Raw genomic sequence first — 16,814 nt, 5'->3', positions numbered from 1 at the left:
GAGAAATGCCCATAAATATCTGCATGGGGGGTCAGGGGGACGGGGCCAGACTCTGTTCAGGGGTGCCCAGTGACAGGACATGGGGCAACGGGCACAAACTGGAGCAGAGGAAGCTCCAGCTGAACCCGAGGAAGAACTTCTTCCCTCTGAGGGTGACGGAGCCCTGGCCCAGGCTGCCCAGGGAGGCTGTGGAGTCTCCTTCTCTGGAGATATTCCAGCCCCCCTGGCCGCGGTGCTGTGCCCCCTGCTCTGGGTGACCCTGCTTGGGCAGGGGGTTGGGCTGGGTGACCCACAGAGGTCCCTGCCAACCCCGAACATTCTGTGATTCTGTGACTTGAAGGAGGATTTTTTTGGTGAGAAACAGGAGGCCGACGGGCCGGAGGTCAGGAAGGACCAGCCTGGGCGTGGAAGGAGAAGCAGAGGAGGCCGAGCGCGAGCCGGCAGCGGCGGGACGCTGTGCGAGGGGCTTGGCAGCGAACGCGCAGAGCAGACGCGGCGCCGGGAGGGACGGGCAGCGGTGTGGCGGGGACGGCCGGACAAGCGGGACGGAGACCAGGCGCGCTGCAGGGATGCCGCAAACCAGCTTTTCTCTGGGAATTATGGGTTGGAGGGTTCCCAAGCACCCCAGCACGTGAGGATCAGGGAAAGAAACAGAGGATTTCTCCATCACTGTCACAGCCTGAGAGGCTTTCGACGCCCCCCCCCCTCCTTCCCCAGCCCCCAGCCCCCACCTGCCCGCTCCCCCGCCGCAGCCCCCGCCGCCGGAGGGAAGGGGCTCTGGGCAGCTCTCAATGGGGCCGTTGTTGACGTGAAGGTCTCCACACAGCTCTGTGCGAGGGAGCCTCCGGCCAGGCAGGGACCGGGGGGGTGGGCGGGGGGCCGAGGGCCACAGTGCAGGGACCTGCTCTCCATCAGCCGAAGGTCACTGGAACGAGGGGGGACGCAGGCTGCGAGCACCCCGCTGCGGAGCCGCAGGCAGGCGAGGGGTCAGAAGGGGGGTCAGGGCAGCGGGACCCCAGCCGAGCCTTCACCCCCTGAAGCACCGACATCCACACAGCGCTGGACATCCACACGGAGCTGGGGAGGGCGGCAGGAGGGGACGGAGGGGGAGCAGAAACCCAGCCAACGATGGGAGCAGAGCCTCGAGGTGCCGACCATGAGGCCCAGAACCCCGGGGACAGCCCGGACCCCTGGGGATGGCCAGGACCCCCGGGGATGGCCAGTTTGGATAATTCGCTACGGCCTCATCACACGGGAAAAGGACAGCGGCAGCAGGACACGGCGCCGTTCCCCGCGCGGGGAGCACAGCTGGGCAAGGGCAGGGCTCTCGAGGCTTCGTGCTGCCGCAGGCTCGCCCCTCACCGGCACCGCGGCAGGTCACAGCCTGGCACCGGCGCCCGGGTGGCCCCAGCAAAAAAACCACTTGGCTCAGAGGAGGATTTCAAGCATTTTCCACTCATTTCCTCGTGCAGAGCGGGAATGGGGAGAGCGTGGGGGCAGAGAGGCAGGAAACGTCCCGGAGACGCTGAGCTATAAACAGGCGGCAAGGAGGGCAGGACCAAAGCGCCGGTCCCACGCGGAGCCCGCGGCCACGCGCCTGCCCCGCTCGCACCGGGAACGCCGCGGGTGGATGCTGGGAGGAGCACGGCATCCCCCCGCGCTGCCCCACGAACGATATAAATAGTTGCCAGCATATGGCCGAGGAATGGCGGAGCGCCTGCGGGCCGCCCCGCCGCCCAGCGTGCCCGCGTGCACACGCGTGTGCTCACGCCGGGCGCCCAGCAAAGCGGTGAAGGCTGCCTGGGGCCAGCGTGCCCACGGAGGAGCTGCCACGCAGAGGGACGAGGGACGGAGCAGGGCACGGCGGAACCAGGGTGGGGGGCCCGGGGGCTGCCCCGTGATAGCCACCCCCGGCCAGGGCAGAGGGGCAGCTGGCCCAAAGCGCATCGCTGAGAAGGGACAGGGAAAAAATCCAACAAAGGCCCCTTTGGGCTGGCTGGGTACCAGGAAAAGGCGTCAGGAAGGGTGACTGGCTGGGAGCTGCCTTCTCCTCCTCCTCCTCCTCCTCCCAGGAGGAAGGGCGGGGGCCAGCCAGCTGCTCCGGACACCCAGGCCGAAACCCAGGAAAGCTCCAGTACGGGCTCGAGGGGATAACCCTGGCCTGGCCCTGAGAGGAGCCACGGACGGGAGCGGAGGGGAGCAGAGTGCAGGCCGAGCGGGGCAGAGGGACAGGGCGAGCGAGCCGAGCCGTCGCAGCCGCGGGCACCCCGGGGAAGCCGGGATGAATCCGGAGCCTGCAGAGCAGCACGAGGCCAGCCCAGGCCACAGACCCGAGGCCAGGGGTGAGCTGCCCACACTGCCCGTGCTGCCCATGCCACCCACGCTGCCCACGCTGCCCACACTGCACACACCGCCCATGCCACCCACGCTGCCCACTCTGCCCACACTGCCCATGCCACCCACGCTGCCCGCTCTGCCCACGCTGGCCATGCTGCCCACGCTGCCCACCTTACCCACCTTACCCACACTGCCCGTTCTGCCTGCACTGCCCATGCTGCCCACCTTACCCACGCTGCCCACTCCCCTGCTCCCGGCGAGGCCCCGCGGGACGGGACGGGGCAAGCGGCGGGGGATGGCGGCGGGTGTCGGGGACTCGTTACGCGGGAGGCGCGGGCACGGCTCTGACGCTGGCAAGGCCCCACGATTTGGGCTGGATCCGCATGTCCCGCATCCTCCACGCGTGACACCCCCCCCGCTCCCTGCCCCCCCACTCCCCTCCCTCTCAGAGCGGAGCGGCGCCCCCTGCTGGCCACGGCACGCGGCGCCCCACGGGGAAGCAACACCCACGGCCCTGGAAAAGCCACAGCCGGCAAACGGCTCGGGGAGGTGGGGGTGGACACAAGGCGAACCCCCAGGAGAAGGAGCAGGAGCAGCACCCCTGCCCCAGCCGCCCGCCCGCCGCCAGAGGAAAGCCCGCGCGCCCGCAGCGAACGCGTCCTGGGCCGCCCCGAGCCCGTCACTACCTCCCCCTCTTTTTCCAACAAACAAAATAAACGGGGGGGAAAAACAAGCTGAGATTTCCTCTCAGGTGCAGAAATAACAACCGGCCGCAGAAGCGAGCCAACCAGAAGTGGGTGTCCTGGGGTAAATTAACCCCCAAGCGCGTGCTCGGGGGACTCTGCTAACACAAGTGCTATTCACGTTTCATATTTTTCCACTGCCACAGATGGAGAACGGCAGAAGCTCGGGATATTTTTCATAGAATCACAGAATCACAGGTTGGAAAAGACCTCTGAGCTCATCGAGTCCAACCATCCACCCAACCCCACCACGCCTGCTAAACCATGTCCCGAAGTGCCACATCCACACGTTTTTTGAACCCCTGCAGGGATGGGGACTCCACCACCGCCCTGCGCAAATCACTGCTGATTTTTCCGCACAGCTGCCTGCTTGGTCCCGGCTCAGCTGGAGCTGGAGGCTGGTGGTGTAGCTACACTATTGCTCTGAACTCGTTCTCCTGCCTTAACATTTGAGGCCACTTTTTTTTCTGCGTGAACCAGCTTCATCCGGGCCTGACCCCGCGTCAGAGCTGGGCTCCACCTGCACTTGCCACCCTCTCCCACCTTGGGGTGCCCCATTTATTTCTTCGAACGCTTGTTCACTTTTCTCAATCCCCAGCTATAAGAAGAGCCGCCCGCACCGCCAGCACCGCAGCCCTTCGGAGCTCGGGTCCCCAGCAAAGCCCCCCCAGGGAGCCCCAGCCCCGCCGAGCATCCCACCCGCACACACAAACCCACGGCGGGTCGCTGCCGGGGGTCTTGCCGCTGCCGCGCAGGGGGGTCTGTGCCCTTGCAGAGCAGGCGGATCCGTGCGGATCTCCACGGGGTACCGGGGTGTCATCAACGGCCACAAACCCAATGTGGCATGGGGCTGCCCGCTCGTCCCCTCCTGCCCGCGGCACAGATCGCTCAGAAACTGCCCGTGCCCATCCACCATGACCCCAGCTCCCCCCACGGCAGCCCACCTGCAAGGAGCTGAGGCCGAGGAGGAGGAAGGCCCAGCACATCCCAGGAAGCAGCCCTGGCCGCTCGCAGCACGGATCCCGGGGCGCGGGGATGCTCCAGTGCCCATCTCGGCACCAGCACAGAGCGAGCAAGCCGGCTCCGGCCGAGAGGAGGAGGATGGCTTCAATATCCTTGTTTACGAGAGGAAAGTCAGGAGGAAGAAGTGAGCTGGCACAGACGAAATGGCAGATGGAGCCGGGGTCGCAGCTGCACGAGCACAGCAGGCAGGGCTTCGCCAAGACCGAATTCCCCAGCTTCCAAGGGAGGAGGGCAAGAGGGAGGAAAAGAGGAACCCGGAGACGTACGCACAACAGCATCATTCATGGGAGCTGGTCTTGTGCAACAAGGGTCCTGTGTCTGGCCCGGAGCTGCAGGCATTTAAAACAGCAGCCACAGATCTCGGAGAAACAGCAGGAATTTAGCTGAGGAATCCGGATTATGTGGCCACTGCTGAACCAGAGCAAAAAGCCTCCCGCTCCTGGAAGGCAAATGTGTCGGCGGGCAGCGAGCAGCAGCAACCAGCTCCATTACCCCGAGTGTTTCTCCTTCACCCACGCCGGAGCCTCCTCACGCTACGTCGAGGGGGGTTACGGCTGCTGGTCCTCGCTCCGTGCAGACCGTACCACCAAGGCGACGGCGCAGACAGCAGAGACACCGTGTTTGCAGCCCGGGGGTGGCAGGCGATGCTGACGGCGGCGGGTCTGCCACAGCGGGACGCAGCAAACCGGAACGGCTCGCTGTTCCAGAGGAAACGGTGGTGGTTTGCAAGCCCAAGAAAGTGGGTTTCCATCCTGGCCCAGCCTCGGGAAGCACACGCAGGGTTTGCCAAGACAAGCGAAAAGAGACGAGATGGGGATTAATCTCTCACAAGTCTTACTGGCATGGCTGGCTCCCAGGAGCAGCTACGGACCCTCCGGGAGACCCTCGGGGAAGATGGGTGGCTGTGCTCCCAGCTCCTGCGCAGACCGTCCCAAAACCACCTCCTGCCCCTCCGTCCCCTGCCCGCGGGGCCGACAGCCCCTGGCCACCACTCACCCCGGCACCAAGGTGGGCAACGTCACCAGCATGGGGTCCGGCAGTTGGGGGGGTCTTTGGAAAACTCCATTTTCCCCTCACCTACGACAACTAAGCCAGCCTCCCCATCCCCGAGGAATAACCCACGTCCACCCAGCCTGTCTTGGGCCATTCCGGAGGGGATCACGTAACAGCAGGAGGAACGAGTCTCCAACAAAAGTCTTGGGGCAGGTAGGAGATATCATTCTTCACCGAGCATCACAGCCAACAGAAACCCAGCCACAGCGGTTCCTCTTCCACACAACCCTAAAGAAACAGCTTTCAGGATTGTTATCCGCACCCCGTTATCAAAAACCCACACCAAACCAGGTTTATCACTGGAGTGCCGAACAAAGAAAAACTCCGTAAGCATTTTAACAGTCTGAATGAAAACACTGACACAAGCATCACTAAGGCATTATCAAATACAAAATAATACCTTTTTTTTTTCTTTTTGATGAAAAGCACTGGGTTCTCTTCTTGGAAGGGAGCAGCTCACGAGGATTACACCGCTCCCACAGCGGCCGCGTTTGCTTGCACGGCCCGGAGCCTCCTCCCTTCACAGCAGCTCTATCCAGAAGTACGGACGGGTTACTCCAGGCGCGGGAATCACGACCTTTCTCTGCGTTTCTAACGCCGCTTACGTGTCGAAGCTCTTACCAAAGGAAAACCATCGTACAGCCAAACCTCTCTGTCGGTTTTCAGTGCATTTTCTGATTTCGATTCCCGGGAAGTCACCGCACTCGGAAGTGCCCTCTGGATCCTTCCGGTGCCCCGCGACCCACCCAGCGAGGATGCAGACGCACAGCTACTTCCTTGCCCGCAGTTTCTTTCCCGGCCGTCTCAGTCGCTCCCTGCTGCCATGAGGACCTCGGCGGCACGCGGGGCACGGGGCAGCCGAAGGCTCCTTCCCCCAGCCCACCCTCCGCCCTTCCCCAGCGCCCCGCAGCCCAGCCGGCACGAGGGGAAACCCTCTCTTCTCCCACCAAGGCTCTTCCCTCCTGGCCCTCAAAGAAACTCGCCCCGTTGGCGACAGGATCCTGCTGCGCGGAGGGGGAATCTGCGTTTTGTTGGCTGCAGGAAGCAGCAGAGCGTCCAGGCCCTGCAGCGGCAGCCGCAGCGGGACGGAGGGGCAGCGCCGGGGGGGTCACGGCAGCAGGCGATGGGTTCTGGCGCCGCAGGACGGTTTATGGGCTGGAGGGGGATGACGAGGAGAAACGGCCTCGGTTCCTGGGCTGGAGGGGCCTCCTGCCTCTGACAAAGAGCTTCCCCGCAGTCCTTTATTGGGAAAGCTGAAGTGTGGCCAAGGTGGTTTTGATTTTCCTTGAAGGCGTTTCTTCTCGTTTCAGGTTTCCTCAGGAGCCGGCGAGGGCGGCTGGAGCGGCCACGGCCGCGGCGGGCGGAGGGGTGGGAAGCGGGGGCTCACCCAGCGGCCTTCACGGCTGTGCCGAAAGACCGAGAAGGGTGACAAGAGAACAAACCCAAAGCGTTTCAAATTGCTGCAGGCCAAGACGCCAACAGGGGTGCTCTGCGTGCCCGTATCACTGCCATGGCAGCTCCCGTTAATTAGCCACGGCTGTAATTACATGTGCGGCTCCAGGGACTTCTGCGCAGAGAAGCAGCACGAAGGCAGCAGCTCCGGAGAGCGGCTGGGTGCCGGGCGGGCACCGACGGGACGGGCAGCGCCGCGCACGGCGACGAAACGAGGAGAGGTTGAGGGAACTGGGCTTGTTCAGCCTGAAGAAGAGAAGGCTGTGAGGGGACCTTATAAATGCCTACAAATATCTGCAGGGTGGGTGTCAGGAGGATGGGGCCAAGCTCTTTTCAGTGGTGCCCAGTGACAGGACAAGGGGCAATGGGCACAAACTGAGGCACAGGAAGTTCCATCTGAACATGAGGAAGAACTTCTTCCCTCTGAGGGTGACAGAGCACTGGAACAGGCTGCCCAGGGAGGCTGTGGAGTCTCCTTCTCTGGAGATATTCCAGCCCCGCCTGGACAAGGTCCTGTGCAGCCTGCTGTAGGTGACCCTGCTTCGGCAGGAGGGTTGGACTAGATGACCCACAGAGGTCCCTTCCAACCCCTACTATTCTGTGATTCTGTGATTCTGTGAAACCTGCGACCACGCCGGCGGCACCGACCCGCAACGTCCCCAGGCAGGGCCCGCGGGGACGGGCAGGGAACGTCGGAGCTGGCAGCCGTGGCTCTGCCCGCGGCGTTACCGCCCGCCGGCCTGCCAGGGGACGCTGAACCACGCGCCGCAGGGCTCAGCGGCGCGGTAACAACCTCACGGGTTCGCCGCGGGGGCTGGACAGGAGGTGCTGAGAGCGTCAGGCCTGAGGAGATGCTGTGCCCCCCCCCAGCGCAGCGTCTGGCCGAAAGACGCACAAACCGTTTGCTCCAAAGCTGCCCTGGCAGGGTGACTTCTAGTGTATAAACCCTTGTCTGGGAATTATCTTTCTGCTTTTTATAAAAACTTTTTTACTACTTGGAGCTAACACAGAGCATTTTACGCTAGGCAGGCAGAGGGTCAGCTCCCAGCGACAGCAGAGTGCCCAGGAGTCAGGGCCGGGGGCTGCAACAGAGGAAAATGAGAATATTTGAGAACAAGCGCTCTCCGTTACGAAAAACAACCACAGGAGCAGCAGAGCCCGCCCGAGCGCGGGTCGGGTGCTGCCGCTGCCAGGCCACGCCGGCGGGCTCTGGGCTGGGGGCTGCCCGCCCGGGGGCCGCGCGGCGCGGGGGGCCCTGCGGTGACTTTGGGCTGGAGGTCGGCGTTTCGGCGTGATTCACCAGCCCAGCCCGAGCCGCGGGCAGGAGGGGAGAGGCAGGCGCGGCGCAGGCTCCCTTTCACCACGTGTCACCAAAACCGCTCATAACCACGTTCCGCTCAGCCTCTCCGCTTCCCGCCTCGCCAAGCAGGACCCAGACCCGTGACCGCGTTTTCCGCCACGTACCAGGCAGCGATTCCTGGGGGAGCTGCAGAGGTCCCCAGAACGGGGTCCCTGCCGCCGCGCCCAGCAGCCCACCCACCCCATCAAGCCACCAGTCTGCTCCCTCACACAGGGGCTGCAGCCCCCCGCCAGCCCCCCCGGCCGCTCTCTCTTTTGACCTGTTCAAGCAACGACAGAAAAGCAGATCCCAGTCCCCTTCTTCTCCCCCAAAAACAGGGCAGCAAACGCGCAGGCAGGCGCCGGGCGAGGAACGCAGGGCTTGTGCCTGGGCTACAAACCAACAGAGCCAGCGCGAGAGATTTTCGTGCAAAGAGAGAAGAAGAACTCAGCTGTGACAACAAATCAACAACAGCTAAATTTAGCCGGTTATTTTTGGAGATCCAGATGCTGGGTAAATACAACCTTATTATTTCATGCAGGGGCAAAAGTTCAGCAGCGTCCCCGGTGCTTCTCTCCTCTCTTATTTCACCACATCCAGGCGCAGAAGCCCACGCTGGAAACACTGCGATGTCCCCACGGCCGGGCTGCGCTGACGGAAGCCGCCAGCTCGGTCCCCAGCCCTCGGCACTTAGACGAGGCCGCCGCTTAAGGACATCTGCAGAGCGTGCTCCGCGTCCTGGCACTGTTATCGGCAGGCGTTTGTTCGGAGGACGCCGTTCTCGCGCGCGCGGCTGGGGCGCGAGCCTTTCCTCTCCGCTTCGCCCAGAACAACACGTGGGGAGCGACGGTCAGAGAGGAAGCGGAGGGTTAGGAAGCCCATGGAAACCCGGCCCCGGCTGGGACAGCTCTGTGGGACGGCTCGGGGCTGCGCAGCGGGCACCGTGTCCGGAGGGGGCTGGGAGGAGCCCGAGTCCCCGCGTGCTCCCGCTGAAACGTTGCCTCCAAGCAGGCGGGTGAAATCCGGGTTGTCTTCCACCGTTACTGCCGAGGGAGCTGAGCGCAGCGCGCCCGGCTCTTCCATGACAGCTACGGGGATGAACGCCAAACCAACTCAACCCTGCCTCACGCCGCGGTCTCGAGAGCTGAGGTCCTCTTGGTGCCCACCCCTAAGAGACTAAAAAACCATCCAGGAAGGGAATGGTGTCTCCTGAGCCCGCGGTCGGAATGTTTCCTCAGGTGACCCCCACTTGTCAGAGCACCTTCTGGGGATGGTCAGCTAAGGGGACAGCAAGCGACTGCACCGGCCTCTTCCGAGAGCTTTAAAAGCCCTGGCAGCGACGGCTGGCTCCAAGTCCAGCGTAGTTCACGTGACAGGGAGAGCTTCGACCACGCTCCGCTGGGCTCCACGCCGCGGGGCACCACGCCGCTGCAGACTGCGGCGGTGCCGAGCATCCCGCTACGGCTCCCGTCGATGCATCGAACCGCAGGGGACAAATCCTCCGCTGCAAAACCGCGCGGCTGCTCCCGCAGGCGAGGGCTCCTGCCCCTCCGGCCCTCAGACCCCCGCGCACGCGGGACGCCGTGGCGGCCGAGCATCCCTCCGGCAGCGCGGAGCTCGTCGGGCCGGGACATGGACATCTATCTTAGATGAGATATTAGGAAGAAATTCTTCACTGTGAGGGCGGTGAAACTCTGGCCCAGGCTGCCCAGAGAAGCTGTGGCTGCCCCCTCCCTGGCAGGGTTCAAGACCAGGCTGGATGGAGCTCTGAGCACCCTGGGCTGGTGGGAGATGTCCCTGCCCATGGCAGGGGGGTTGGAACCGGATGAGCTTCAAGGTCCCTTCCAACCCAAACCATTCTGTGATTCTGTGGACGTGTGGCTGTGATTGCTGCACACACAGCTGAGCCTTCACCAAGAGAGACCTGGACTTTACAGGCTGTTTTAACCGAGGGGAAAAAACCTATAAACATCCTTCCCTCCAAAATCCAGCCGTGGATGTGATCTGTAGCAGCCTTCCCCGCCCCTTCCCCTGCACAGGGCTCTTCAGCCCCTTTTAACAAGCTCTTGATATTTATGTTGCTAATCCCTCCGCGACAGGGCGAGGGAGACCACCCAGGGTCACCTCCGGCGCTCCGCGCACAGAGCACCTCTTGTTACCCCGAGCTCTCCGTGGGCCCTCGCGCCGGCCGGGCTCAGAGCTCCCCTCCCCCCTGCACCTCGGTGAGAACCAAGGGGCCGGGTCGTGGCCCTCGGGTCAGGGGAGCAGCTCGGGGAGCCCCGGTACGTCCCGCCGGCTCCCTGCAAGGCGGCGCGTCCCGGTTCGCAGCGCCGGAGGCTTGGCCGGCAGCACCGCTCCTCCCGCCTTCGCTGCCCAGAGCCACCGCCCAGGGGTCCTGTCCCGAGCCCTGTGCCGCGAGCAGAGGAGCCGACCCAGGGCAGAGGAGCCGATCCAGGGCACAGCAGCCGACCCAGGGCACGGCAGCCGACCCAGGGCACGGCAGCCGACGGCCACAAGCTGAGCGTGGGACCAGGCCAGGTTCACTCCTGGAGGCATCGCCAAGCAAAAAGACTCCATCAGACCAACAAGGCAAACCACGACCTGCAGGACCTCTGCCCACCCTGCCCACGGGCTGGGCCACGCTCGGCGGCGGGGCTGTTTCGCTGGGGTTGAACACGGGGACGAAGCGAGCTCCAGAGCACCCTGCTCACCCGGCAGAGCGGCAGCCCCGGCCGGCAGCGCCGTTCCAGGCCAGTCCGGCAGCGGGGCCCTGCAGTGCCCTTGAATCGAGCAGCCGGCTGTGCCCCGGCTGTCCCCATCCCCGCAGGCACACACCTCATCCTCCTCCTCCTCCTCCTCCTGCAGACCGCCGCCAGCCTCCGGCCTCCCAGCACCCACGAGCCCCCCACGGCAGGGTGGCCCCGACCCCCAGCCTCTCCCCGCTTCGCGGAGGGACGGTCGGGGCAGAAGCAGCCCGTGGACACGCGCAGTAACCACGGGCCGGCCGGGGGCTGCACGGCGATGCCCTCCTGCCCGGCCGTCGCGGCTGAGGCATCCCAGTCGCACGACGCCGAGGGGGCTCCGAGACCCTCCTCCCCGCGCTGACCCGCGCAGCGCAGAGCTGGCTGCCGCAAGGATGAGAGGAACTGACGGGGAAAGGGCAGGAGCAGGGCCGCTGCGGGGCTGGGCTGCCCGGGCTGACGGCTCAGCGCGTCGGCACAGCGACGGCAGCGCGTGCTCGCCGGGATCACGCCGCTAACCGGCGGTCACCGCAGCCAAGCCGTGTGGCAGCCGGGGTGGGGAAGGACGGGGTGGGCACGTCCCGGGGGGTGCCCCGCCAGCACTGCCTCACGCTGGCGGCCTTCGCAGCCCCGCTGGAAGACGACAGGTTGGGGGGAACTGTGCTGGTGGCCGAAGGGACCAGAAGCCCAGCAAGGGGACGGTCCTCGTCTGCTCGTAACCCCCGCCCGCCCCGCACCGAGCGCATTCCTGCCCCGAAAAACTTTGCCACAGCTTACCTGCATCCTTTTTATCTTCCAGCAATGTGAAACGCTGTGAAAAGAAAGAAAAAAGAACAGAAATCATTCGGTTATCTTTTGGATACTCACATTTGTGGACTGCTACCGTCGCGTTCGGTGCCCGCTCCAGCCTGCTCTCTGCCAGGAGAGGAGCGGGGACCAGCAGCGCCCGCTCCGGCTCTGAGGAGAGCAGAGCCCCAGCCGAGGCTTGTCCCAAGGGCATCACCCCCCCGGGCTTGGGACATCGGTGCCAAACACGGCACAGAGCACCGAGCCGACGTGGTGTGCCCCGCACACACCCCCCACCACGGCTGCACGCCTTCGAGGGGGGAGCGGGGCCGGGACGGGGGGCTCTGCATCCCTGGGGGGGCCAGGGACACGGACCCTCCTGCCCGGCAGCTTGCAGAGGACGCTGCAGAACTGCCAGGGAGGGGACAGGCCAGGGCTGTCAGACCGGCAGCAGGGAGCCGAAACGGAGGTGGGGAGGACGCGGTCCGTTCCCCCGCGCGCGCAGACCGCAGCGCTGTGCTCTGTGCCACCATGGCGCCGGTGACACCGAGCTGCCTGCACACCCCGCACCGGGCATCACCCCCGGGTCGGCTCCCGCAGCCCCCGCACAGCCCTCCTCAGCCCCCCAGAAACAGGGATCCGCCGCGGGAAACCCGGGGGCCACCTCCCGCTCCTCCTCCTCCTCCTCCTCGCCCTGGGTCTGACACCCCGGGGCCGGAGCGCGCGGAGCCGAAGGGCAGCTCCGGGCAGGCCAGCGCCCTTGGCTGGCCCCCGCCGCGTCCCACCACGCTCTCTGCAGCTCAGTCCCTCACCCGAGCACCCCTCAGCTCCTCGCCAGCAGCAGAGGCAGCGGCTCCAGAGAATCCCGTGGGCAGAGCTCCGGCGGCGGGGCAGCAGCGGGGAAGCCGCTCGCAGCCTGTGCAGGCAGACCCCGCCGCTGCCTCGGCCCCGGGCAGCCCGCTCCCACCGCCCGCCGCGCAGCAGGACCCAGGTCCGCACCGTCCCGCGGGCTCTGGGCGGGAAGCAGCGTCACGGTGCCTGCAGCACAGCTGCTCTGCCGAGACCAATTTCAGAGGAATCCGGCCTCGTGCCCAGGGCTCGGGGAGCATCTGCTTTGGGAGCGGCTGCGGTGGGTGCTTCCTCCAGCAGCGGAACGAAGCGGGACGGAGGAAGGGACCGCTGGAAGGGGGAGGCTGCAGCAGCTCCTCGGAGAAGGGCTCTGGCGTGAGAAACGACCGGAGCAGGAGGAAGAGAGATCCTAGGACACTCGGGGCCTCGGGGTGGATTACTGCCGGAGCCCTTTTCCCTTCGAGCCTCCACAAGGGAGCTCCAACGCCGGCACCTGCAGCTCGGCAAAGCCCCGACCGAGCGCTCATGGAGCTCCTCCTCCCTCCCGCACCCACGCCCGCAGCATCTGCGCCCGTTCCCCGCTTGCCCCCCGGTTCCCACACTGAAGGAAAAAGGCGTTGCACGGCGATAGCCACCCCGATGAGCGAGGCACGGGCCGACCCCGGCGCGGCACAGCTCTGCCCTCCGACCCACACCGCGCGGCGGGGAAGCCTCTCTGGGGCAGACCCTCGCTTGGGCGGAGGGGGCACGGGGCCGGTGTCCCCCGAGCACGTCCCTCGGCACCTGCGCAGGCAGCAGTGGAGATGGCCATGTTTTAATCACATGGGAGGGCTGGGAGCGGAGCGTACAACGGTGTCTGCAGGCACAGAGAGCCTACAATAAAGAAAGGGGTGAAAAAAAAAGCAAAGCTGCAAGCAGGCTGAGCTCCGCTCCCCGAGCCCCTGCACGGGCGCAGCACCTGGGGTGGGGAAGGGGCCACCAGCACCACACACAGCAGCTGCCCCTCGCCTGGGCTGGATTTCTGCGGGGACAAAGCCAGGGGAAACGGGGTTTACAGACAGCAGAGCCTGGCCACCCCACAGGAGACATCGGCGATTCGCACAGAGGCGGAGGAGCCGGAGGGTCCCGGTGCTGCCCGGCTCCCAAGGCGAGCGCAGAGCCCAGGACCCTCCCCAGGCCCCTCTCCGAGCCCCCTCCATCGCAGCCACAGCCCCACCGAGCAGGGAGCGCCGGAGGAATGCTGCGTGCCGCTGAGCTGGCCTTTCCCACGGGCCCCCCGGGACCCCTCTTCCGCCCGGGGGTGACCCGGGGCAGATGCCTTCACCACCTCCCTGCTGCGGGGCTGCTGGCGGCAGCGCCTGCCCGAGGGGTGCCCAGCAGCGGGGCCGGGGTCATCGCTGCCACCCCGCAGCGTGCCTGTGTTGGCGGGGGGGTCACTGGGCTCCTCTGGCTCGTTCTGCACTGCCGAGTCTGCTCCCACTGGAGAGCAGGGCAGGGAGTGGCTGCTCCTGCTGCCTGCTCGGCCCCGGGAAGCCAGGCTGAAGCAGAAGCCATTGGTGCTCGCGGAGGGAAATCAGCAGGGTGACGTTCTCCGTCCCCTCAGCCTACCCTGGAGCCCACCCAGCCGCTCGGCCCCGGAGCATCCCTCGGCGCCGGCCGGGCAGGGCTGCTCCCAGCCGCCCCTCCTCTCCCACAGCCTCTCGCTCCACGGACTTGTCCTGCGCTCGTGGGTCCCAGGTGGGTCCCAGCCGGGTCCCGTCTGCTGGTGGGGCTGGCTGCTGTGGAACTGGAGTGGAAGCATGCAAACAGCAGCATGCCGACGGGAGAAGAGGAGAGAAACGAGGTGTCCACCAGAACACCTCGTGTTGCTGCAAGCAGAGCAGCGGGAAGCTTAAATCCAGCAGAGGAAACCATGGAAGGAGCACAACCCGGGCAGGCGGGACCCGCAGCATCCAGCGGGGAACCCCTCATCGCCGTTCTGGGGTTCTGCAATGCCAAACGCAACAAGGGCCGCGTGGGCTGAGCTAACGAGGAAGCACAAAACGCAGAGACGTCATTTGAGCTCTCAGCTCCGGGCATCGGGGAAGCTCCCACCCAGGCAGGGTCCCTGACCCCTCACTGCTGGGCCCCCCGCCCCGAGCGAAGCCCCACCTCGCTCACACCTAAGGAAACAGGCTTTCCCCGCGGCAGGGGGGTGGAGACGGCGAGCCGAGGGCCTCCCACCCCTCTTCTCCAGGGCTTGTTCTCCTCAGGCAGAGCCTGTCCCAGCTGAGCGTAAAGCCCAGCTCTCCCACCGCAAACACCTCCAGGAGCCTCCGATGGCGTGGGGCTTCGCTCGTCACGGGCCCCTGCGCAGGTCCCTGGCCACGACACCCCCGTGCCCGGGGTGACGGTGGGGGGGAAGAGCCCCAGAACCGAAGGACAAATTCACTCCCAGACCCGAGAATGACTTTTGCCCACGCTCTGTCCCCACGCTGCGCCAGGCGTGCTGCAAAAGCGCTTGCTCAGCAAGAAGCAGACACAAATGCTGCCTCAACTAGTGAAACCGGAGGGTTCGGGTGGAGACGTACCCCCAGATGGGGGGTGGGAGCACGTCCAGGAGAAGCCCCACGCTCTGCCCAGGCCACGGCCAGAGGAGCAGCTGCAGCTGGGGGGACGGACGGGGACGGCCCGGGGACGGTGAGAGCAGGAGCCACCCCACAGCCCCCTGCCGCTCGCCCACCGGACCCTCCCTCTGGCGTGGGGCTACCTGCCGCATGCAGGTGGGCTTCGGCCTCGGCGGGGGGCCGGGCTGGGGCCTGCTGGGAGCTCCGCACGGGGGGACGCAGGACCTCGACCCTGTCACCCGGCTGCCACGAGCACGACGGCACGCAGCTCGCAGGGGCGAGGAGGGTTAACAGGGACAAGCTAAGCTCTCTGGAGACAGCAGGGACAAGACAGCCACTACTGTTATTAATGAATTTCACAAATGTCATTTTTAGACTCCACTATTTTAAGCTTTGCACGGAAGCCCTGGGGGAGCAGCGCGCATTCCACATTCCCCTCACCACAGCAGACCCACACAGCCCGGGGTGCAGCACCGCTGGGGAGGGATTTTAGTGCTTTTTCCAGCCTGAAGCTCCTGAAATCCACACTAACAGCACCTCCGCGACCCCCCCGGCGCCGCGCAGCCCGCGGTACCGCACATCCAACACAGGCGACGGGGCCGTCGGAGCCGCGCGTTATCAAGGCGACAGACGAGGAATTAAACCCGAAAGAAAAACACCAGATGCCACGAGAACCACTGCCGCAGGAAATTAAAAACGTGGGGCCTCCGGCCTCGCTGTTCCTTCGTCGCCCTGCTCGCAGCCGCCCGTCCCTCCGGGCCGGCGAAGCCAGACGCGGTCCCGTTGGGTGACGGGACGCGGGGCGCACGGGCCACGCTGACTCACGCACCGCACGCGACCCGTCCAAAATTCACCTCTCACGTGGGCGCGGGGTGAGGGTGTGACAGCCCTGCGGAGCAGAGACCGGGCACCGTGCGCGGTCCCAGCCCTGCCAGAGACGCCATCCCCGCCGCCCTCCCGCCGTCCGCTCCCGGACCGGAGGCTGCCCGCGGGACGGACGCCGGCAGGCGGACGGCTCCTTACCTTGGCTCTCCTGAAGCACGCCCAGAGGGAATCCAGCAATGGCATGGTGGGCTGGGCGGGGGGCAGGCGCGCAGCCCCCCTAGACTGCGGGGCTGCCCGCGGCCCCGGGCTGAGCCCACCCCGGCAGCCCCATGGCTGCAGCCGGCGGCAGACGGAGCCAGGCAGGACCCGGTGCAGGCAGGACCCGGTGCAGGCAGGACCCGGTGCAGGCAGGACCCAGCGCAGGCAGGACCCAGCGCAGGCAGAGCCCGGTGCAGGCAGGACTCAGCGCAGGCAGAGCCCAGCGCAGGCAGAGCCCGGCGCAGGCAGGACTCGGCGCAGGCAGGAGGAGGAGGCAGCGCGGCCGCGGAGGCGGGCCAGCGATTCAAACCCTGCACCGTTATTCCGTTGGTTGCGAGCAGGCTTGGACGGCGACTGAAATTCCCCAAAGATTGCGAGTTTTAAAGAGCGTCAGGCTTTCCTTCCTGCCTCGCAGGCACCGCGCAGCGCTCCCGAGCCCCGGCAGCGGGAAGGAGCGGGGGCAAAGGGACCCCCCGGGGCCGAGGAAACGGGACCTTCGCTGTCAAAGGCAGATGTAGGACGTTGGAAACCCAAGCCCCAGAGGGTTTAGGTTTTCGCTCCTGGCCCCCGCTCCAGCTCACCAGCAGCAGTGACAGACGCGCTCGAGAGGGCTCCGACGCTGTCCCTTCCCAGGGACGAGCTGTACCCACGCAGGCACATTGCCACCCCCGCCACGGCCTCCCGCGTGTGACCGCAGCCGGGAGAACAACCTCGGGGAAACGCAGCCCCCGGTCACCCGATGTGGCCTCGCCAGTCGCTCCGACGCTGGTCACAGCTCCTCGCCCTCCTTCCGCCAGCATTT

The 16,814-nt window shown here is 65.9% G+C and overlaps 1 protein-coding gene across 2 annotated transcripts in view; it reads right to left on the bottom strand.

The window, feature by feature from the left end:
* The window catches only part of STARD8 (StAR related lipid transfer domain containing 8), a 63,695-nt gene extending 47,188 nt beyond the window's left edge, over window positions 1-16,507 (bottom strand). Inside the window, exons 1-2 of one of the 2 annotated variants that reach the window (XM_075435527.1) lie at window positions 15,953-16,507; window positions 11,466-11,499 (exon numbers count right to left, since the gene is read on the bottom strand). In XM_075435527.1, coding sequence (XP_075291642.1) covers window positions 11,466-11,499; window positions 15,953-15,997 — 79 coding nt within the window. In that variant the 5' untranslated portion in view covers window positions 15,998-16,507. Of the gene's footprint in view, window positions 1-4,024; window positions 4,101-11,465; window positions 11,500-15,952 lie in introns of those variants that run through there. The other variant, XM_075435530.1, reaches the window with a different exon arrangement.
* Window positions 16,508-16,814: the final 307 nt, after the last annotated feature.

The sequence above is a fragment of the Opisthocomus hoazin genome, chromosome 14 (genome assembly GCF_030867145.1).
Source record: "Opisthocomus hoazin isolate bOpiHoa1 chromosome 14, bOpiHoa1.hap1, whole genome shotgun sequence".
In the NCBI taxonomy this organism is placed as follows: domain Eukaryota; kingdom Metazoa; phylum Chordata; class Aves; order Opisthocomiformes; family Opisthocomidae; genus Opisthocomus; species Opisthocomus hoazin.
This window is presented reverse-complemented; position numbering and strand designations above follow the sequence as displayed.